Source organism: Cryptomeria japonica, chromosome 1 (genome assembly GCF_030272615.1).
Source record: "Cryptomeria japonica chromosome 1, Sugi_1.0, whole genome shotgun sequence".
NCBI classification, from domain to species: Eukaryota; Viridiplantae; Streptophyta; class Pinopsida; order Cupressales; family Cupressaceae; genus Cryptomeria; species Cryptomeria japonica.
Window position 1 is genome coordinate 628,895,214 of NC_081405.1, and position 24,941 is coordinate 628,920,154.

The 24,941-nt window shown below is 38.8% G+C and overlaps 1 protein-coding gene across 1 annotated transcript in view; it reads right to left on the minus strand.

Moving 5' to 3' along the window:
• Positions 1-24,941, minus strand: part of LOC131042441 (methionine aminopeptidase 1B, chloroplastic) — a 265,674-nt gene that overhangs the window by 177,399 nt on the left and 63,334 nt on the right. Inside the window, exons 4-6 of the mRNA XM_057975714.2 lie at positions 1,609-1,770; positions 1,448-1,489; positions 994-1,065 (exon numbers count right to left, since the gene is read on the minus strand). Of these exons, the coding sequence (XP_057831697.1) occupies positions 994-1,065; positions 1,448-1,489; positions 1,609-1,770 (276 nt within the window). The remainder of the gene's footprint in view (positions 1-993; positions 1,066-1,447; positions 1,490-1,608; positions 1,771-24,941) is intronic.

A 24,941-nucleotide genomic window follows, 5' to 3' on the forward strand; every position in this document is an offset into this window, starting at 1 on the left:
TATGTGTTTGATATCAATGTTGGCACACAGCTAACAGTAACAAGTTAGTAATCAACAGGCAGTACCATAGCAGCATCCAGCTACAGTAAAATGCAATTAAATCAAACCATTAGGCAGTTCCATAGCTCAATTTCTTGTATTATAAATAATAAAACTTTAATACATAAAGAAATTAACTAATGGTTCCAGGCTGATTTTAAATATCATATTCTGGACAGAAACATAGAACTATATGGGAATCGCAAAGTAATTGAGAGCATAATGCTGTTAGATTCTTTCATCTAACACATGTTGAAGACAATATAAGGAATTTTTGAATCATAATACTTCAATTACTCTGTAACCCTATGGTCTTGGGTGACTATTTTGTAAACCCTCCAACACTTAATAGGTGCAGTTCCCTGAACCTGATTTATGTACTGCCATTTGGTAAAGGAAAGTAGCTTGCCTCCCCTTCAGATTGTCCTTCCAATACCCTCTGATCTCTCCCACATGTAGTTTGTCAAATCATGTGTTTACCTTCTTTTGACAACATTGGTTCTCCTGGCCCAGCCCATTGCTAGCAATATGTGACTATACCACTTTCCAGTCTTGTTCGCTGACTTCTTCAGCTTGATGCACAGTTTACCTCCTGTAGTCATGTTGCTTTGTATTTCGCTACTTTTCAAAACCTATGGTTATGTTTATCATAGAACTTCTCTAGAGGAATTAAATGTACTTTCAAGTCCTATTTACCAGTTTTTGTCACCTGTGAACATTAATATAATTCTTTCATTCTTTCTGTGTTACCTAACTTCAGTGATTACAAAACTAGCCAATACAAATGTGTATTGAGATAGTATCGACAAGCATTTGCTATTGCCAATATGCATAACATTCACAGCATACAACAGAAAATAATCTCATAAACAGGCATTGCACGTTCATTCACAGAAACAAATAGTCTCAATTGGGTCGGTTTACAATTACACGATGTTTATGCAAAAACTCTACCTTGACCAGTCTCTTGGCTGCATGATCAACATTTCCACATAAGAATGTCTTTGAAGTATCTCCATGGTAACCCTACAAGAAAGTCCACAATGGCTAGATTCTAAGTATGGATATGAATTTCTAAAGATAAGGCAAGCACAAAGAAAGATATGAAATGGAGAACAAAATTTTACAAATTTCAATGGAACCTCTGTAACTGGTACTGTTAGAAAATGAGAGGTGAAGCATACCATAGAGAAAACCACATCATAGCTTCTACAAATTGTAATTTCAAAGTAATTCATCAATGAAAAGGGCTACCATGAACCAATAGCATTGCAATGAAAGTGAGGAATGCATGAAATAGACTCTAGAACAATGTATATTTCCTAAGTTTTATTTGCCAAAGGTCACAATAGCTTGTCTATATGGTCCACCGAAGAAAAGCAGATAAAATATGAGGATAATCACTTACATTCAGATAAACAGTTACATCGATGTTAATGATATCACCATCCTGCATAAAAAGGAATTTTAAGATAATGGAACCAATATATACTTTTTGTGTAACTCCTATAGTTATAAATTCTGACAATGATATTAGTAATAAACAAGATATGTTGAGCATAAAAAAACCTGCAATGGACGAGAATCTGGTATCCCATGACAGAGACATTCATTAACTGATGTGCACACACTTTTCGGAAACCCGCCATAACCAAGTGGTGAGGGATATGCCCCAGCTTCAATGATCATCTTGTGCACAGCTTTGTCAATTTCATCTGTTGTCACTGATGGCTGAAGGGAGTGAACTGTCATTTTACAGAAAAGAAGACAACAGAGCTACCATTTTATCGTAAAAAAAAAAAAACACTTAGGAAAAACAAAATTACAATAAAAATTTTCATCCAACATAATCCTGTGGCTTCCATTATCTTCATTAAAATTTTAACTTCAAGCCAAAAACAAAAGTCATCAATATTAACCATAAGATTGCTTATCAGATGGAATTATATGAGTCAATTTGTACGATTGGAAAAAAATTAATCTCTAAATAATGCCAACTTCATATTCCTCGCCTAGAAATTATCACAAAAATTATAATAAAGGCTCAACAAGAATAATTATTCTGTGAAGGTCAGCAGATGAATTGCAAACAATTGCCATCTATAAAAATGTGTAAGAACGAAAAGGAATACAAGAGTGAAAATTGTACAATTCCAAATGACATTTATGTAAATACAATAGAGTAGACCTACTTTTACCAAGAAATTTGACTTGCAAATATGTGTTCGGTGTTGCTACCTGCAATACTTTTCTCACACCTCTAAAAACCATGTATGCACAGAAATGCATAAAAATTGTATTTTATCAACACCATAACGGCAATGCATGCCATCAAACAATTTTAATTACAAAACAAGATTAGTTGCCTACCCTCAAAACATAACTTACAATGGTGCAACAGTTTAAGAAGAATAAGTAACAACTTAATTTCAGTTATTTATTTGACATATGGGCACATCGGTTTCACTGGTCAACAATTTTCAATAAGAGTTGAAGCTCTGGATAAAAAGTATCTTAAAAATATGCAAACGGATTGGCTATGGCTACAGAAAAAATCTATAGGCATCTTCCAGGAACGAAAAGAAAAATATATATGGAGGATATCAAAGACACTTGAAAGAAAAGAAAAGGGCTTTTTTGGAGCTAAATCTAATCCATGGAGACTGGCGATAGAATTTCTACTATCACAGAAAGTATATATTTCAGAAGGAGGGAAGCAGCAAAGATGAAAATTTGCTCAATTTTCAAATCACATTATAAACCTCTAAGTGCAGGAATAGATTTTAGGCATTTTCAATGCCTAGAATAGTTCCTCCTATTAGTCTAATTCTATATAGGGCATATTCTGTTTATTTCATTATTTTCTATGACTGCATATATCACACAAAAAGTTAAAACTAACTGCCAAAGATTATACATACCAATTAGTGGACAAACAGGTTTTGACATTCTAGTCAGCTATTGTAAAAATTGTTAACATGAACTTATAAAGAATACATTGCGTATCATTTGACACAGTTTGCTGCTTTTTTTGTTTTCTGATAACTCAACAAATAGAAATCCTGGGAAATATATAGAATATATACGATAAATGTACCTCAGGCTTACATGGATTGGAAAAGATTGGTATTATTGCAAACTTAGTCAAAGGATCAAAACCCAAAGACATACAAATTTGAACAATATATAAAGCAAATGGAAAATCAATCCCTTTAAGTCTTTCTCCACTAAGGGTCTTTTACACCAAATTGGTATCTTTTTAATGTCCCCTTCCCAAATTTGCACTGACCTTTACCTATAAACATAAATTACACAATTAAGGGTTAGGGATTGAACTTACCAATTAAACAATTTGCTAACAAATTGAACTCTTGTATGTAGAACCTGCATAAAAAGCATAAGAACAAATACAAATATATATTTATCTTATTGTTAGGGTTCAATCAAGCACTAAGTTTTATAACACATAGAGTTGGAAAGAAGGAGACATGAAGGTTTGCTTGGAGCCATTTCTACACCAAGCCCAAAAAAGGTTGCCTTCTACAACCTTCTTGCTCCACTTGGTGGCCCATGTTGTTGTATATAGCTATGGGAATAATCCTTTGGCAGCCGACATTATCCAAATAAGCATTTAGCCATTCGGCTATGCTAATTTGTCTCTTGCGATTATTCCTTTTATATATGAGCCAACCCTATTAACTAGAGTGCTCCATATACGTTTGAATATACATTAATTATGGAAGCCGACTTTATGAACCACCGCCACCCCTTAATGAAGAGTCATTTTGGTTTGAACTTTGAAGGGTGCCAACCATTGATGAAGGGGCACCATCGCTAGATATAAAGAGAGATCGATTCTCTCACCTTTAGCACATAGAATTACACACTAAGCAGATCGAATATACACACAGCAGATCGGACTCCTAAGACAGATCGTATATCTCCATCAACAGTTTGTAGATCCTCTACAGCAGTCCATGGTTCATCTTGTGATTATCTATTCATTCAAATAGCACATTCAGATCAGACCATGTATTATCAAGTCTCATTATCTAGTTTCAAGGAGTGAAGCAATTCAGATTGTAGTAACATTCTATTAATTGTCAAATGTAATAAAAGACATTTGTTACTGGGTTTTTCACCTTCAAGTTGGAAGGTTTTTCCAGGGTATATGCTGTGCAAATCTGATTAAATTGTCCTATATCTGCATTCTATTAATCTGATCATAAAATGAACATGGTATCAGAGCAGGTTTGAGAAAATCCTGATCAGATTTCCTTATTGCAGAGAAGTTCTCTTTCATCTCTCACCTTCAAGGAGCAATATCAAAGCCTCGAAAAAAAATGGTGAACGGTCTCAACGTCGAAGATAGACTTGAAGGTGCTTCAAACTTCACTTCATGGAAATTTAGAGTTCTTATTGCACTCGAAGAAAATGATCTTCTTCAGTTTGTGGAAGAAAAAGATTTATCTGAGTCAAAAGATCAAGCGGAGAAACTTCAATTCAAGAAGAATGCCTTAAAAGCGAAGAAGATCTTGATTGACTCAATGAAGGATCACTTAGTGCCTCTCATTTCCAAGATGACAACTACAAGAGACATGTTCAAAACCTTGGAAGGTCTATATGAGATCAACAACACAAGTAGGGCACTTGCATTGGGGTAACAACTTCATCAAGTCAAGATGGCGAAAGGAGAAATAGTCATATCATTCTTCATGAAGATCTCAGAGCTGAGGGATCAACTAAGCGCCATTGGAGATCAAGTTGTGGATAAAGATTTTGTCATGTTGGCATTCAATGGCCTTCCTCATTCTTGGGAGCCATTTATTCAACGTATCAGTGGGAGATCCAAGTTGCCCAAGTTTGATCGTCTTTGTATTGATTGCATCCAAGAAGAATCTAGGTTGGCTGCAAGGGGAAATGGCAAAGGCTCTCAAAATGAAGACACTCGTGTTCTAGCCACTCAATCTACTAAGAAGAAAGGAAGAGATTGGAGAAAAGGCAACTTCAGGAGGAATAGAGATCAAAGATCAAATTCTGCACCTGATTCAAAGAAGAAGAAGAAAGATCTTTCCCACATTCAATGCTTTAGATGTGACAAGTTTGGTCACTATGCAAGAAATTGTTTAACAAGGCCAAAGCAACAAGTGGCAAACATTAATGAAGTATCAACTCAAAAGGAAGCTGGAAACAATTCTAATGGATTCCTCTTCATATCCGCCTTATCAAGTAATGTTCCCATGGATAGTGACACCTAGTTGATTGATAGTGGAGCTTCTCGCCACATCATAGGTTATCGAGAACATCTTTGTAAGAACCCAACAGGCTCTAACTGCTGAAATTATCAATACTGTTTTTTCTTTTTTTTCTTTTTTTTGTAATTTTTTTGTTTTGAGAGGCTTTTACACAAAAAGCAAATGCATTTGAACATAGAAACTTCTGGAATTTAAAACTAATCATTTCGATGGAAAAGATATCGGATATTATTCGTCCTCAATTAATTCATCATAGGAATTCATTACATTAAACAAACATACCATTTATTGAAAGAATGACTTAATTATAAGTACTGGTCGAAAAAGAAAAGACAATGACTGTAGGTAACTCCAACAGACAGCAACTATGATCTCTTCTGATGATGCCAAGTCCTCTTCCTATACATTGTGCCCCTTTTGTGATTTTATTGGAATTTATTGAGGGCCCTGTTGTGACCATTTCACACATCGCCCCATTAAAATGGGGACCCCCTCTTTTTGCTTGTGTTTTGCCTGTTCTTCTCTCTGCTGTTAGGGTTTTGAGTGAGTGAGTGAGTTGTCAGGACTAGGGTTAAGCCTTAGGGGTTTCTTTTGGATATTTTCAAGCCGAGTCCAGTCAAATTTTGAAGATTATTAAGCATCCTCCCGAAGATTGCAATTTTTGAAATAAGATGAGCCTGTCAGGAAGTCAGATATGTCTCAGGTTAGGTCTAGTCAAGGTTTTTTGAGGGAAAAATCAAATTTTGCCTAAGGGTTAGCATTTTGAAGATGGAATTGTACATTTTTGCCTAGGTAAAGTTTTGATCAAATTTTGGAGGCAAGATGATGCCTGAAACAGAGAAATCACTCCTGTCCTTCACTGGAGGCTCAGGGCGATTTTCATTCTAAGTGCAATTTCTTGTTTGCGAAGGCTTGCTAACTGGTTCTCGGCCTTAAAGATGACCTAATTATGCCTTGTGGAATGATTGAAGATCTAAATTGTGGATATTTTAGCTTAGAAAGGTGAAATCGCTCCTGTCCCTCTCCCAGGGACCAAGGCGAAAATGTTTTTTAGTGCATTTTGGTCTCTGACTTTGTTAATTTGTTTTGTGCAGGGTCTCCAGGGGAGCTAATTGGACGTGACTTGACGATTTCAAGGATTTTGAAGGTTTAAAAATGATGAAATTTGAAGGTTTAAGAAGAATTCGCCCCTGTCCTTCCCTGAAGGACCAGGGCGATTTTCTTTATGCATCCCTTTTTTGGACCTTTTTCGGACTTGAACTCTCGTTCATGGCTTGTAACAGGATGATATCTTCCCTAGCAAAGAGATTTCGAGATGAAAAGCGAGAAGATTTGGCCTAGAGGGCAAAATTCGCCCCTGTCCCTCACTGAAGGACCGGAGCTTGAATTTCAAACTTGCATTTTCCTTGCAAGATCAAAGTCATTTTACGATTTGAGGAGGTCAAGGGAAGTGTGTTCTGTCCGTTGAATATAACTTGAGTGGGCCACAAAGGAGGGAATCAATCCAAAAGACAACAATCGCCCCTGTCCCTCACTGAAGAACCAGAGCGATTTTCTAACAAGGCAAAATCTCTTGAAAAGGTAAGGCAAGTTTCATATTTGAAATGAATGAAAGAGGGCGTAATTGGTCCATTGAAGATAATTTCGAAAGATAGCAAAGCACAGATAAGTTCATAATTGCAAAATCGCTCCTGTCCCTCTCCAGGGGACCAGGGCGAAAAACCTAAAAGCTATCTTTTCTCTCCAAATTGGGACGAACCTAGGCCAAGGCACAAGTTTGGAATGATACTTAAGATGTTTTGAGGTGAAATGGAGTTGCAGAGACCACAAACTTCGATGACAATTGGCTAAGGCGCTCCTGTCCTTCACCAAGGGACCAAGGCGAAATCCCCACATATGCCTATTTGCCTAACATTTTGAAATGCTATTTTTTGTCTTCAAGACTCAAGAGCGAGTGGGGAATGATGCTTTATGCTTGGAAGGCAATTGGAGGTTGATGTGATCGAGAGTTTGTGCAATGAACTAGAAGGCGCTCTTGTCCCTCTCCAAGGAACCAGGGCGATTCTTATAAAATCAACAAATTTTCCTCCAGAATCACGCCAAGACAAGGTGGTCCAAGATGAGATATACCTTTTTGAAAATGGTGAACAAGGAATTGCTTCCAAAAATTGACAATCCTAGGCTCAAATGCAAAAATCGCTCCTGTCCTTCACTGGAGGACCAGGGCGTAAATCTCTAGAACCTCAATTTTACCTTGCAAAAGCGAGTTGAGCATGCATAGAAGGGACGAATGGAGATCATTGCTTACCCACCAACTTGAATTGGCAATTTAAAAGATAAAGATCAAGGACAAAAGTGAAAATCGCTCCTGTCCTTCACCAAGGGACCAGGGCGAAACTATCCTAAGGCATGTTCCTTCTAAGAGCCAAGTGAATTAAACTCGAGACTCCTATAAAAAATATCATTTTGGGACACCTAGGATGAAGTTTTTAACGTGGAAACAAAAGATGCAAGGCTTAAAATACAAGAGCGCTCCTGTCCCTCTCCAAGGGACCAGAGCGAATTTATCAACATTCATTATTTTTTGCCTTATTCTAGCAAATCGCACTAAATGCCAAGTTCGCTAAAAAAAAAACTTCGAAATATTTTAAAAGTTTTAATTAAATTGTCATTTAATGAAAAGCGCATAGCATTTAATAATTAATTTTAAGCCTTGGAAAATCTTTTTTTTTAATTAATTGAGGCATTTCGAAATTAATTATTATTAAATTAAAAATTAAAAGAAGAGCGCTTGAGGCATCATTTTCATTGCTTAATTAAGTCGGCCTTCTCCTTTTATTAATTTTTGTTTATTTTGGCCTATTTTCACCAAGTCGGCCTACGGGAAAATGAAGTAGTGAGCGCCTATATAATTGGGGTGTGTTGAGCGATTTTATCAATCATTCATTCAGTATCAAGTGCGATTTAGAGAAACAAGGAGGAAGTGCGAAATTTGGTCTAGTTGGAGCGAACTTTGTTGAAGACTAGAGGTGGTAAATTGATGCTTGTAAAGACTAGAGGAAGGCGCATTTTGCTAAAGGGAGTCTTGATCTACATTTTGCCTAGCAAATTCACCTTATTTTTGCATCATTTCTTAGAATTAATCTTCAAAGTGGAGGTATGGCGTGATCACCTTTATCCCAATGTCGAAATTTTGAATTTAGAACTTCAAGCTTTTTTTTGAAAATGCATAGTTAATTAGGAAATGATAACTCAAGGATTTATCATGAAGTTTCCTAATTAAATGCTTAAATCTTCCTTTCTAATCTATATTCCTACGTTGCAAAATATATTGCTCATTATGAAATGTTGTGTAGGTGTCAGGATGGCGACCCCAAAGGCAGGAGCATCCACTAGTCGTCCAGCTCTCATGAAGGAAGATCAGAGGAATGAAGAATTGGAGACCAAGATCGTGTCAAAGTGGAGCAACATTGGAGATACCAACTTGGGAAACTTCAGTGTGAAGAAGTTTCGAGAGGTCCCTTATATTGGAAAACCATCACTTGTCGCAAAGAGAATAATTGAAAGTGGCATCATCAAGGCGGCCGGTTTCCCTCCAGCAGTCCAGTGCCATGAGCTAATGATCGAGTGTGCCCGCCATTATGACCCACAATCAAGATCAATCGTGTCCAAGGAAGGGAACACTTTGGCTTACCTTTCAGAAGAGGCTATCAGTGAGGCTCTCCATCTGCCAGAACATAAAGATATGATTTACAAAAGCTTGGAAGGAGCTAGGTCCATGTACGATGATGATCCAGACACTTGCTTGAGCATCATCAATAAGAATTGGTTACTCAAAAGTCGTCCTCGCCTGAGCAAGATTCCCAACACACCACATAGGACCAACTTCCAGGAGGAGTACAGAGATTTGATAACTTTGCTCAATCGAGTTACAAGGGCTCCTCAAGCCTTCTATTTTGAGAAGTGGATGTTCTACTTCATCCAAGTGATAGTTCAAGGAAAAGGAACAGTTCATTGGGCTAGAATTATTAGCCATTGCTTGGACGTGCAGTTGAGAAGACTGAAGGCCACCAAATCCTTCCACATGAGTTCATACATCGTATATGCCTTGATTAGGAGTTTCGAATATGCAGGACTACCTCACAGAGGAGTGATCGGAAGAGGGCCCGGGGAAGTCAGAGTTTGTGAATCTTATGTTCATTTGCATCACCCACCAGGAAGTGACTACAAGTTAGTCAATGATACCTTTACGATGAATATCACCAGGATATTGCAAGGCGGGATTCACAATCGGTTATCTCAAGATGCACAAGAGCTTGTAAAGAGGTATGGTGCTTGGTTCATCCAATTCCAAAAGTTTACATATATTAGAGTTCATGGGTGTCCTTCACCTCCCTATATGTTGCCAAGATATCCGACAGACAGGATAGTGCTACTTGAGGTGACTAGGCAGTTGGAGGCTTATGCGAAGGCATTCAGACACAGGCATGGAAATGGAATTCCTGTGCCTATCATACTAGGGAATTCAGTTGAGGTATGTCCTAATGCTCTAGCCTTGGATGATGCGGAAAAGGAGTTGGCCTTATATTCATTTTCATTCTTTGCCTTGAGGGAGAATTTTGATCCTTATGGGTATATAGAAGAAACAGTTGGTAGAAAGTACAAGCACGAATGTCAGGTAGAAGACTTTTGGATGAATCTTTCAAGTGATCTAGAAGTAAAAAGAAAGATGCATTCCAGATTGCCTTTAGATCTCATCAGGAAATGCAAAGTTTACAGAGTGGCTGATCAAGCTCAGGACAGTGGCAGACATCTCCAATCATCTTATGACCGAGAAGACAAAGCAGTGAGGATAGATTGGAACGAGCTTGAGGTTTTGGACTTAAAGGCTTTGATGGCTCCAGTTTTGTCATATACTCACAAATGAGTAGATATACAACATCAAAAGTTGAGAGATCAGAACGTACCAATAACTTTTACTTTGGAGGAAAAGCCGGGAGAAGGAGGAGCAAGCGTAAGTGAAGGCAATCCTCATCCTAGAAGTGCAAATGAAGGCAATCCTCATCCCAGAAGCGCAAGTGAAGGCAATCCTCATCCTAGAGGCGCGAAGAGGAAAGAAAGACCTGAGAAAAGGGAGCCCTCCAAGAAGAAACAAGAGGCCAATCGAGATCGCTCATCCAGTACATCTTCTCGACATGAAAAAAGGACAAATCAGAATGTAGGGCAAGAGAAGAGGGTACCTGAAGTTGAGGAATCTATGGAATCAATGGTACAGAATGATACACACGAAGAAGGGCAGGCATCTCAACGTTCATCAAGTCAATCTCCTCAAGTTAATGAGCTACATGAAGACAAGAATAATGATGAAGTGACATCTCCTCTCCGAGAAGAAGAACCATTGCCTAAAGAGATACAAGTTAGAGAGACAAGATCCGCCATTCCAGATTGGTTGAAAGAAAGACTTACAAGGGTGATCGTGATCGAGGATGAAGATAATGTGATTGACTTAGAGAGCCTTGTAGGAAATTCTCAGGGAGTGGCAGAAAAGAGGAAGGCCACCAAGATGTCCAAGATGATCAGAGATGAGACAGGGTCCAGGAAGTTGCAGATAGCTACACCAACAGTGGACAAATATGAAGGTGAAATCCTTGCAGAAGAATATGATGTAGAAACATTTGAACTTGGTCCACTCACCGCTGAGCAGACACTGGATGAGGCAACTGATTCATTTGAAGCACTTAAAGACAAGCTTAAAGAAGAAATGGAAAAGAATAGAAAGCTTGAGCGAGAGGTCGGTGCTTGGAGAGGCTACTTTAGCCATCTCAATCAGCCTTTGGGACATTAGGATCCAACAGTGTCTCCCGTGCAAGCACTTCCCCTTGAATCGGTTGGCGAGGCAAAAAGAGTTAAGAGCTTGGTTCAGCTTATGAGCTCTTGGATTGACAAATCCCATACCATAGCCGTTGAATTCGCAACAAGAATGATGCAGACCACCCATCGAGCTATCCAGGTCCTTGAGATCATTCACAAACCAATGATAACAGTAGCCGCCTTTGCCCACACTAGAGATGTTATCATTCCTGTTCTACAAGTAATCAGGCAAACACCAAGGAAGATCCTAGCACAAGAAAAGATAATGGATGGAGGAGCTCATAATTTACTCCAGTGGTCAACTCTACTCCAGATGAAGGAAGTTCTTTTCGAAGACATCAGCACCAAATGCAATCAAGTTGAGGAGGTCATCCATCCAATTCAGGACAAGGTGTTTGAGGTGTTATGTTCTATTCTTGGCAGAAGGATTGAAGATGAGACAGATGTGAATCTTCAAGAGTTGGAAGAGAAGGTTAAGGTCATCTTTTGCAAAGATGAGAATATTATCACAGATGAGCAAAGGGATCAAATGTTCGCTACTATGCTCCTGATTGAGAAAATCAAGGAACTCGAACCTGGATGGGATGCAGCTCTTCTCAAGGCCTTCAATCAAGTTATCCACTTGGAAGAACGAATGAGGAATCTTCCCGAGATTCCTATTGCTGAGATTGAAGGAATTGTGTCCAGATTCATTGCATATGCTAAGAAGGAGCATTGGAAAGGGAACAAGGTTCTAGAAGAGAGGTTGTTATAGATAATGTGGCACCTTAATTATCATTGGTGTATGTTTCCTAGATTTTTGTGCCAATTAAATATTTGGCTATGCATTTAATATTGTTCAATAAAAGGGGAACTTTTTGTAATAAACCCTAATTAGGGTTTAGGTGTCAGAATCTCAGCCGTTGATCTTCTTTTGATCTGGGCCGTTCATTGTAATTAAGGATGCTATATATACCCTCACTCATTTTCATTTTAAAAAATATATATAGAATGAAAGATTGAGAGGAGAAATAGATATTAGAGTCAGATAGTTAGAAGTTATTTTGTAGCAAGATTGAGCATTGAAGAGAGAATTTCAAGCAATTGTTGTCTATTTTGGCTTTGAGATCAATAAAATATTGAAGTTATGGTGTTTTATTGCAATTCTTGTGGCTACTTTCATGGTTGCTTACTTTCTTGAATCATTCTTGGTTGAAGTAGTATTTAAATTTGAAGGACTAAGTGTTGAGCTTGATCTTTGGTGAGATTCAAGTTCCAAACCACTAGCTTCTTGCTGATTGTAAGGACGCCTTGTGTGGTCAACTGGAGATATTTGGATTGCTTAAACCTTCAATTATCATTGAACTATTGATATGTACCTTCATGATAGTGTCTATGGTTCTTGATGAATTGAAAAAATCATTAGTCACCTTAGAAGATCGCATCAATTTCAGTAGAGTTGTGATTCCTTGGCAATACTGAAATTGGTAGAATCTTACCAAGTCTAGCCTACATTGAATCATTCTTAGGATTAGATTAGAATTCATCTCTTGCAAACCCTACCTTTTGATCTTTTGAGAACTTGTTAGTTTTAGGAAATTTTGTTCCTGCAATACGGAAATGTAAGGCCCCTTGATGAAACAGCATTCACAACGACCACTGGTGCTTATCCACACGTAGAGACCCTACATCAAAGAACCTTGGAGTCATCCTGATTGATCCTTTTTTGCGACATCTTCAGCAATCAGAGGCTTTATTCAAGAGAGGATAAGGTACCCTTGGGTATTTTATTCTGTGTTTGATTGTGTACAAAACACACGTCAACAGGCCCCTCTGCCAAAATCGTACCTTCTTAGAAGATAAGGTACAGCTATTGCTGGGGTTACAAAACACAGGCCGTACAGCCTGAAATTCAATGCCAACCACTCCCCAATCACTGCACATAAACCCTTCAACAGTCTGCCCACAAATCTGATAAAAATACTGCAATAATATACCCAAATCAGCTCAGTGTTGAACTCTATGTGAAGCCAATCTGTCAAGCAATATCAAGTGAATATTTCACACCCTCTGACTACTGATGCAAAGAAGAAGCAACACTCTCCAATGCCGATAAGCTCAGAAGACTGCAGAAACCCTTGGTTTTGCACGAACTCCAATGCTCCGGAGAAATGACAAGTAAAAACATCAATCATAATGAAGTTCGATTTCTCTAGGAAAGACTTATATTCCCTCAAGAAGTACGATTTCCCCAAAAAGCATTTTAAATAACATTTAAAATGTTATATCATTTCAAACTTAGCAAATCTTTTAATAATTCATTAAGTTTGGCATTTATAATTAATTGCTCAAATGACCCCCTTCCGTTGATGAATTGACCCTCAATGTTAAGTCACTTAAGTTATAGAATAAACTTATATTATAACTTTATATTATAAGCTCATAACCATTAATGTTTATTTAGCCAAATAAACATTAATATCTCCTTTATTACTCAACATTTTTGCACGTCATCTGAACTGGGAGCTGACATGAGGGAAGTGCATATGACCATACCCCCTTACTAAAAATAGCAGGGGTCCATCTCTAGCCAAATAAACATTAATATCTCCTTTATTACTCAGCATTTTTGCACGTCGTCTGAACTGGGAGCTGACATGAGGGAACTGCATATGACCATACCCCCATACTAAAAATAGCAGGGGTCCATCTCTAACATGTCTAACTTACTATAAATAGTAAGTACTGCATACGGAGTCCCGTAGACCTCAAACGAACACCAATCCTGCATAGCTCTGACCACTGAAGAAGCTACATCCCTCAAGGAACCCTCTATCCAACCTCATTAGCCTACGAGTGTCTATGATAGGCCAATATACACAGTTGACTGATGTCAACTAGAAGAGGACATCACAATCTTTCAGATTTGGTGGAAAGGGAGACTAATCTTCAAGTGATCATTGGAGATGATGCATGCTATTTCGTGAAAGGATTTGGTGCCACTTTTCTCCATCTAGAATCTAGCATTCCCCTTCATCTAAGTGATGACTTGTTCGTGCCAGGAATCAAGAGGAATCTTGTGTCTATTTCAGCCTTGGAGGAAAAAGGTTATCAAGTAGCATTTTCAGAAAGGAGAATTCTTGCATGGCCAAAGAACTCTAGCATCAAGATTGCTCGTGTGATCGGGAATCGACATGAGAGCTTGTACAAGCTTTCCATTTGTCTAGTTCAAGTTCTTCTACATGACTCTTTCAGTTCCAGCGAACTATGGCATAGAAGACTTGGTCATCTACATTACAGGGCTCTTCCATCATTGGAAAAGATGGTTAAAGGTATTCCTAAACTTAGTCATGTACATGACGGTACTTGTAAAGGTTGTGCTATGGGTAAAAATTCTAAGAGTCCATTTCATAGCTGTGAAAGTAGGTCAAAAGAAATATTAGATCTTGTAAATTGTGATTTATATGGTCCAATGTCTATGGCATCCCTAAGTGGTTTTTTGTATTATGCAATTTTCATAGATGATTTCTTGTAATGTCCCCTTTTTAGCGCAACATGATATGGGGTGTCGTTAGCCTATTCTGACACGGTCCCGAAGGCTAACAAGGACATTGGTGGGATCCTAAGGTGTTTTGGCCTAGGTGTTTTCAGTTTCAGGCCAATCGGTGCTGCTCTGACAGGGTTTCTAGACACTTACTATTTATAGTAAGTTAGTCTCCAAGCAGTGACTTGAAATTTTTAGTGTTTCCCTGGTTGGCATAATTATCAATAAAAAATATTTGAAGGCGACAATGATTTAAAGGGATTATCAACAATGTTTTAATATTTAACGATAAAGTGTAAAGTTAAATTAAATATTTAACTTTATCGTTATATTATAAGGTTGGGAAAATAAAGTAATGTTTAAAATATTAAAAGTTCCCTTTAATGTGTACATTGTGGGAAATAATATTTTATTCTAAAATGTATTGTCCCACATTTAGGAAATGAAGTGTTTACATCCAAGAAGAAGATATAAATTGAGGTTGAGAGCTCTCTTTTGGGGTATGCTTGGATGAGATTAATGTTATGCTGTTGGATTTTGTAGAGATCTGATTATTGGGCTTGGAGGACGGAATCCCTCTCTGCTAGCATTCTCTTCGCTGTTGAAAAACACAGTCAGGGGGATTAATGGTGTTTTCATTCAGGAAACACATTGGGCTTCATCTGGTGCTCTCGCATGAAGTTTTTACAGGGGTTTGAAAGTGCAGATTTGGAGATAGTGATTTTGCTACAGTACCGCGTGAATAGTGTTTTTGCTACAGTACCACGTGAATAGTGTTTTGCTACAGTGCCGCATGAATGGTGTTTTTCTACAGTGCCGCGTGAATAGTGTTTTGCTACAGTGCCGCGTGAATAGTAAAAATGCTACAGTGCCATGAATAGTGCTGCTATAGTGCTTGAACAATGTTGGTATGAAGTTTACTTGTTTTTCCTACTGATTAGAAGTTTGGAAGGCTACCATTACATCTGCAGACCACTACAACATTCAATTCTAGGTTTTTTCTATCATATTTTCATAACTAAGCATTGTAATTGTTGAATACAAACCTGAACAATTGTCGCAGCCCATAAGGCAGTTGAATGTGCACATTTATATTGCAAATCAATATTTAACAACAAATAAGAAGTTTCGGGTTTTGTATATATTGTTGTATGTTTGTCAAGTGTTTGATAAAATGCCATGTTGATTATTAAGCAATTTAATTGATATCACATAGTAGTTTGCAAGTCTCTTTCATTGGAAAAATAGGGGTGGTCATTACATTTCTCTATGAAAACTTGGATTTATTTCTTCACGACTAAAGAATCTGATGAAGTCCTAGGTAAATTTAAAGAGTTTAAGGCCCAAGTAGAAAACTTGTCTGGGAAAAGAATTAAAGTTTTAAGGTCTGATAATGGAGGTGAATACACCTTTGGTAGATTTCGTGACTTCTGTATTGAGACAGGAATTAAGAGGGAGTTTTGTGTCCCTTACAACCCACAGCAAAATGGGGTTGCAGATAGAGAAAACAAATCCATTGTTGAAGTTGCAAAAGCCATCATCCATTATCAAGACCTTCAAACATTTCTTTGGGCCTAAGCATCCAAGACAACAATAAATGTTCAGATCAGAAGTCCTCATCAAATATTGCAGAATATGACTCCAGAACTTCGCCTTTACAGGTGTGAAGCTTGAAGCCGGTCACTTGAGAATCTTTGGTTGTCCAGTCTATGTTCATGTACCTAAAGCTAAAAGAACTAAGTTGGATCCTTCTGGCAAGAAAGGGATATTTGTGGGCTACAGTGAAACTTCTAAAGCCTAAAGAATCTACATTCCAGGTCAGAAGCATATAGAGGTTAGCAGAGATGTCACCTTTGAAGAAGATGTTGCATTCAGAAAATCTAAAGGTTCATGCATGGAGATAGATGATGAAGATCAAGAGACTCCTCAAGACATGGACATTGATCATACTCCTGAGATTCAGAGGGAGTCTACTGAACCAGTAGAGACTATTGATCCAATTGAACCCTTGGATCCTACTGATGGGCCTAGAGATCTTATTGTGAATCGAAAGAGACCTCTTTGGGCAAGGAACACTATGCAAGAGGCAGAAAATTTTGCGGCTCCTAGAGGCGCATTCAAAGAAAGTAGAAGACCACAGAGATTCTCTAGCTATGTTGCATCGATATGTAATCTTATTGAGACTGAACCTTCCAGTGTTGAGAAAGCCTCAAATTAGCAAGTATGGAAAGATGCTATGGATGAAGATTATCAATCCATTATTAAGAATGATGTTTGGGATATTGTAACTAGACCTGAAGGAAAGTCAGTTGTATCTTCCAAGTGGCTATTCAAGATTAAGCATGCAGTTGATGGAAGCATTGAGAAGTACAAGGCTAGATTTGTGGCACGTGGTTTCTCTCAGAAAGAAGGAATAGACTATGAAGATACATTTGCTCCACTTGCTTGCTATACTTCCATCAAAACCATCATTGTCATTGCAATAGCTAAGGGATGGAAGCTACATCAGATGGATGTGAAGACAACTTTTCTCAATGGTGTAATTAAAGAAGAGGTCTACATTGAGCAACCTGAAGGTTTTGTGATTCATGGGAAAGAGTCTCATGTATGCAAATTAAAGAAAGCATTATATGGTCTTAAGAAAACTCCTCATGCATGGTATGAAAGGATTGACCGATACTTGGTGATTTTGGGGTTCTGCAAGAATGATGTTGATCTGAATCTTTACTTCAAGGTAGTCAATGGTGAAGCTTTAATCTTGGTTCTCTATGTTGATGACTTATTTCTTACTGGAGAAGAACATCTCATCTTTAGATGCAAGGAGTTGACTTCAAACTTTGAGATGAAGGACCTAGGACTTGTGCATTTTTTCTTAGGATTGGAAGTGTGGCAGAGGCCTAATGAGATTATCCTGAGTCAAGGAAAATACACCATTGACATCTTAAAGAGATTTGGAATGTTAGATTGCAAGTCTATGTCTACACAGATGGAAACTAACTTATAGAAATTGAGTGAATCTGCAACTAGTTCAGATCTTGTGGATCCTACTATGTACAGACAGTTGATTGGATCTTTGATGTATCTAGTTAACACTAGACCGGATATTTGCTATGCAGTGAGTGCACTTAGTCAGTTCATGTGTGAACCAAGGCACATACATCTAGTTGCAGCCAAACATATCTTCATATACTTGTGTGGCACAGTTGGATATGGCTTGAAATATTCTTCCAGTGTGACCTAAATCTGCAACGCTATTCTGATTCTGATTGGGCAAGAAGAGAACCTCTGGTTCTTGCTTCAGTTTGGGATCTGCTATGATTTTGTTGGTGTAGTAGGAAGCAGTCTTCAGTAGCACTAAGCACAGCAGAGGCAGAATATATTGCAACATGTGTAGCAACTCGAGAAGCAGTGTTTGGACAAACATTGGAGCTAACTATTATTCATTGTGACAATCAAAGCTATGTGAAGCTATCTATCAATCTAGTGTTCCATGCCAAAACAAAACATGTTGAGATCCAATACCATTACATCAGAGATATGGTACAGAGGAAAGTTGTTCAATTGAGATATATTTGCATTGATGAACAGACGGCTGACATTCTCACCAAGCCCCTTGCCAAAGTGAAGTTTGTGCATTTTCGAGACAAACTTGGAGTTGTGGAGAATGAAGCCCTTGCTGAGAGGGAGTCTCAACATCAGTTTCTTGAGATGTACTTTGATGCATTCTTCACTGTGAGAGAGAAGTTTGAGGTGCAAGCCCTTGTTAATGCATTCTTCTTTGTGAGAGAGAAGTTTGAGGTGAAAGCCCTTGTTCCACCCTCTGGGAGTAGCCAAGGTGAATGTCATGTTGAAAGATTCCATGACAACATCACTTGTGTTTGCTCACCCTCTAGGAGTAGCCATGGTGACCGTCATGATAAGATGACGACATCACGTTGAGTGACTCCGTGATGGGCACTTGTGGTCATATTCATTTCCATACATAGGTGTAGCCATGATGGATGTCATCACGTTGAGTGCCTCCGTGATGAACTCTATTCCACCCTCTAGGAGTAGCCATGGTGGATGTCATTTGAAATATGCCCCTCAAAATTTTTTTATTTTTAACACAACAACATTCACCCGTTAAGGTAAAGATAATCAAACTTGTGTAGAAAGGAAATGTTGAAAGTAACCCTTTCACTTTTTGATCACCGAGAGCCCAGTATGGGAGGGTGAGAGCATACGGTGTCAAGGGGATCGTTAGCTCAAATAACTGTTGAAAATGGAATCTCAAATGCAATACTGGGTGGCAAGCCAACCCCTTTCGCTTATCCAGCAGGTGTAAGAACTTCAACAACAGTATGGCTGTGCAGCCAGCCAATTAGAAGATAACCAAACTCAAAGAACAACAATCACTCGACCACTTATTTAGTGGGAGGATTGAAAATGAAATTACAATCAACTCAATCGCTTGTTTAGCGAGAGGACAGCATTACAACAAATAAGAAGGCGGCAAGCAAGCCTCTTCCACTTATGCAGTGGGACTAAGAGCATCAATCCAAGTAGATAGTTATCAGTACTACTAAACAGCTTTACAATGCAAACATGGATTATCAGAATTACTAGAAATCACTGTCCAGGACTAGGCGTCAAAGCCAGCCTCTTCCACTTATGCAATGGGACTAAGAGAAATCAAGAGAAATTGTTGTTAGTACTACTAACCAGCATTACAATATGATTCATAAAGAATATTCAAGTGCCAATAGCTTGACCAACAGCCTCAACTAATCACCAAGACCTCTCTCCACACACCAATGAATTCACACACCAAAAAAACCACTTCAAACTCCAAAACTAAATCTGATTTTAATGAACAGCAGGCTGGAAATGCAGACCAGCAACATAAAAACCCCTACAAACACTTCTATCTCACTCCAAACACACCCAGATCGACTCTAATCACTTCCCCAAAGACCCAAGACATTCAATGATTATGCAGAACTGAGAAAATGACACTAACTATTCAGAAACAGCATAACACGCACCCCCAAAAACCTCCCAGCAAGGGCGTCTACAGCAGAAAAGTTCAATTTACAATATAAAATCCAATACTCCGAGAAAATCAACGAAAACTTACAAGATGAATCGCCCAAGACAAAGGGATTGATCAAGCCAACACCTAGAACAAGCTGACACACACACAAGGAGCTACGAACGAAAACATGTTTCAGCTACACTGGAAAACAGCAACCTGGAACACACTACAGCACTCCCAAAAATCAGAAAATCCATAAAACTTCATCTTCAATGAGCTCCAATCTGCTCCTATGGATGAGAAACAGTCTCAGATTCGGCTAGGCGCTATCTCTCAAGCACGAAACTGAAGCACTAGGAGGTAAGCATCCCTCGAAGTAAAAAGTCTGACAACATTTTGACATCACTTTGTTATCAAACATGAATGGATACCAAAATGAGAGCACAAGGCCTGCATTCATAACTTTTTGCCAGCCAAATTCAAATTCAAAAGCTCTCCAAATGCGCCCAAACCAAATGCCATTCCATTTCATCCACATTTGGCATTGCATTTCATTTCATTTCCTTGCACAAGTTCGCCCATCTCACTTTCACCATAAATCGTATAAGACACATAAAATAATGTATAAAGTGGGTGCCCAACTATGACTTCAATAATAAAAAATATAACTAAGGCAATATACTTAGAAAATCGCCCATTTGCCTTGAGTTATAATTTAATCTCTAACACCAAGTCGACCCCTTGAAGTCATAACAAATTTCGCCTAGGCCATGGATAAAAATAAAGTATCAAAAATACTTCCTCTTCCAAAGCTGAATACTGCCAAAATGAACTGAGGCCAAGGTAATGACTGCATTGCCGGAAATAGACACTGAGCTGAGTTGTCGAACCCCTGCTAAAAATAGAAATGCCAAAAATAGTACTTACTGTAAATAGCATACTACTAAAAATTATAAGTGTTTCCAATGTAGATTTTTCCACATTCTGAGCAGCTGCCAAACTTACTAAAAATAGTAAGTCTTGGAAAGGTCTTCGAATTGATTTGCATGTTATACCATCGCAGAGCTCTCAAAAAAACCCAGAGAATTCAGCTACTTCTACCTCCACTTACTAAAAATAATAAGTCAGACAAACTCCATTACTTGCTATGCATGTACCCTCATTGTGAAGCTTACTAAAAACCCAAACTAACAAACTCCAACATGCAAGCCTTCGAAAATGCAAAAATATCCTCCCAAAGGTAGGAAACCCTCATTTCTGCTTCCGACTAACCTACGGGTCTCCGGAATAGGCTAACAGTTAACTACACTGATTACTACCGAGAAGGGGACATTACAGTCCGCCCTCCCCAAGATTGCTTATCCTCAAGCAACCGCAAGTAGGGATGCTACAAAATCTCCTCATTCTCCCAAGTAGCATCCTCCACAAGTAAGTTCTTCCACTTCACCAAATACTCTTTGATTGTCCTTCTTGAAGAGCATTCTCGTGAATCAATGATCTCCTTTGGAATCAATACCAACTATCCTTCCTCATCCAAGGGAGGTAAATCTGAAGAGGCTACAACATTGTGTCCAAGCGCCTTCTTGAGGCGTGACACATGGAAAACATTATGCACCCTGCTACTCGCTAGTAGCTCCAACGCGTAAGCCACTGCACCAACTCTCCTGATGACTCTGAATGGCCCATACAAACGTGGCTTGAGCTTCTCTGCTCCACTCTTCTTGAGAGTAGACTATCTGAAAGGTTGAAGTCTAAGATAGACCATGTCTCCCACCTCAAATGGCCGCTCTACACGTTGTTGATCAGCATACAACTTCTGTTGATTCTACGCAATTTGGAGGTTGTTTTTCAAAGCCTTCAAACTATCCTGACACTGCTGCACCATGTCCCTAGCTTGAAGGGCTTTGGTATCACCAAACATCAAATTTGCAAAGCTGGGAACCTCATAACCATACAGTGCCATGAAAGGAGACATCCTGATGGACATGTGATAAGAGGAGTTGTAGCAATATTCTCCCAAATGTAGCCATCTCACCCATGCTTTCTGCTGCTCTAAGACATAGTTTTTCAGATAGCCTTCCAACCATTTGTTCACGATCTCCGTTTGCCCATCATTATGTGGGTGATAACTCATGCTTGGGGTAAGCACTATGCCACACAATCTAAAAACTTTTGGCCAAAAAGTGCTTAGGAACTTGTTGTCCCTATCACTTACAATGTTTTTGGGCAGCCCATGCAATCTAAACACCTCATGAAAGAAAACATCAGCAACCTGAGCTGCTGCAAATGAGCTAGTAATGGCAAAGAAGTGTGCTAACTTAGCCGATATGTGCACAACAACATATATGAAATCTTTCTCTTGCATCCTTGGTAGCCCAGTGATGAAAGCTATCGAAATGCTTGGCCCTTTCTGATCAAGAATAGGTAAGGGCTGCAGCAAACCAGCTGGGAAAGTGTGTGCATCTTTGTTCAGTTGGCAGACCGAACACTCTATAATGTAGCGAAGGACCTCATCCTTGAGTCCCTTCCAAGAAAATATTCCTTGGATTCGTCGATATGTCTTGAAATACCCTTGATGACCAGCCAAGGGGATGTCATGAAATGATTGAAGAATCTTCTTCTTGAACTTGGAATCAGGAACTAGGAAGATTCTAACTTTATAGTGTATCAAATCATCATCCATCTGATACCTTCCATCATGCAAAGTGCCCTCCACTAGGCTAGTAGCAAACTGATTTTTGGCATACTCTACAATAATCTATTGTTTCCAATCAGCAGTAGTCTCAACCAATGAACTCAAATGCGGCCATTTTGACAAAACATCAGCCACAATGATGTTTTTCCCCACTCCTTGCACTCTGTCATAGAAATTGTCTCTAAGATCAAATTTGTTGTCCCAAATGCAAATACAAGCTGAGTGTAAGCAACAAGAATAATCTGGTGCTCATATGTTCAGCCAAAACCCAAACTGGTTAGCCCAAACGGACATCCAATCTATCTGAAGCCCAAAATTAATCCTGACAGTAAGTTGATTGGACTGAAATTGTTCAAATCTACAGCTGAGAAAATCTGATTTTTCAATATATAACCTTTGCATTAAAGAACCATCGCTGCAATACTGAGTAACTTCAACCAAAATCAATTTTCTTTTCAAACCATGTGCTAGAAGTGACTTTCCAAGAATCACAAACTTGGTGGGAAACCAAGTTTTACTCATAATCTCTTTCCATTCCATTTGCAAGAACTCAAAATGGGCTCATTTGGTCACAAGAATATGAGGTAACAGCAGCACTAAAATCACCTTTCAGATTCACAACACTCCATGGTATACTTCTTCCATCATCTTTCGTCACCAACAATCCTTGAAAAGGGTTTAATGCATAGATACCAACCCCAAGAGTGGCTCTGCCATGTTGTTGCTGCACTCCTAAGATTCCCATTTCGCCCCCACTAAAAATGCATTCAATGATGGTTGTAGACTCATCACCAATGCAATACTCCTCGTCAAACTGTAGGCTTTCAAGGTCAACCATCAAATCATGGCAATCCACACCATCATGGTCCTCTGTAGAGAGTAAGTCACCAACAAACTTGGATGGCCCAATAGACAACTTGACCTATTCTACTTCACAATTACATACCACACCTGGATCCCATATCTCATTCATGTCATCAGGGTTAAGAGTCATCTCATCATCCAACTGAAAGAGTGGATTATCTAACGTCACATCAACACTCATCACAAAAAGAGGGTTATCAACAATCTGAAAAGTATTTCCTTTTCCAACTTAGACCAACTATCCTATTGTCCTAAATCTGAAAATTCCAATTTAGGACATGTTGGTGTCTGTTTTATCATCTACCAAACATTAGAATAAAGTACCTGTTGTGACCTTTTTCACACCACCCCATTAAGAATGGGGACCTTCTCATTTCCTGCTTTCTAGGGTTTTTGTTAGTGTCTCGTGGCCTTCCGCTTCAGTTTTGCTCAGTTCTATCAAGTTTTGAACAGTTTGAGTCTTAAGGATTGAAAGTCAGTTTTTGCAAGCGAAGTGATAACAGAGTCTAGACACCGTCAAAGTGCCCAGAAATGCCAAAGGACGAAGAACGCAATGGATTTGAGCAAATTCGGACAACTTTCTATTTTTTGAAAGTTTGTTTTTTTTATTTTCCTATTTTTTAGGAAGTTTCATTTTTGGCATTTTTAGCTCGATCCTCGGGATGGCTATTTTTAGAAATTTTTCCCTATTTTTTAGGGATGTTTGCTTTTTGCTTTTTCGGAGTAGGGACCTAGGGTTTGCACCAGCACCATTGACCTTCATCAAGCGTGATCGAAAATTTTCAAGTTTTGACCCAAAAAGCTAAGTTCCTATATTTTAGGGGTCGTGACGCTTCGGATGGGTTACCTAAGTATGGATTTCAAATATCATGTTAATCTAGTGAAAATGGAAGAAGTTATTAAATTTTAAAGTTTTCCAAATATTTCCAAGTCTGGCTAATGGTATTTAATGTTGTGACAAAGGCTTCACAAAGTCCGCCCTCATGGAAGAGAAGAATGGTCATGTTCTCAGAAAAGTCCACCCTGCTTTGTAATCAGCAGCACATGAAGAGGGAGACTCACAAAGTCCACCCAAGGTAAACTCCAAAAGTCCGCCCTCCAAAGGATCAAGATAGATAAACTCCGCCCTATGGATACTGGAGAAGGTCATGAAAAGTCCGCCCTCCAAGGTCTCCAAAACCTCCAAAAGTCCACCCAAAGTACAAAGGCAATGGTCATGTTCTCCAAAAAGTCCGCCCTCCAAAGTGCACATGTAGGAGAAAGTCCGCCCAAGCAAAGTGGCATGAACATGAAAAAGTCCGCCATGGAGGAGAGAAAAGTCCAAGGGGAAGATGCATAAGTCTCACAAAAGTCTGCCCCATGATGAAGAGGGAGACTCAAAGTCTGCCCTAGGAGGAAGATAAATGAAGTGCATTGAAAGAAAGTTCGCCTAAGGGTGAAAGAAGCATGGTCATAACCTCCTCAAAGTAACTCCAAAAGTCTGCCCTTACCTTGCCTTGCACAAAATGGTAAAGTCCGCCCTCATGGTGTAGTCCTAAGAAGTCCGCCTTAAGACAAAGTATGATCAACCCCTCCAAAGTCCGCCTAAGACTAGTCTGCATTGGAGAGTGGAAGGCTTGAAGTCCGCCTTCCTACTTAGAGATAAGACAAGTAAAGTCCGCCCTACAGCCTATGGAA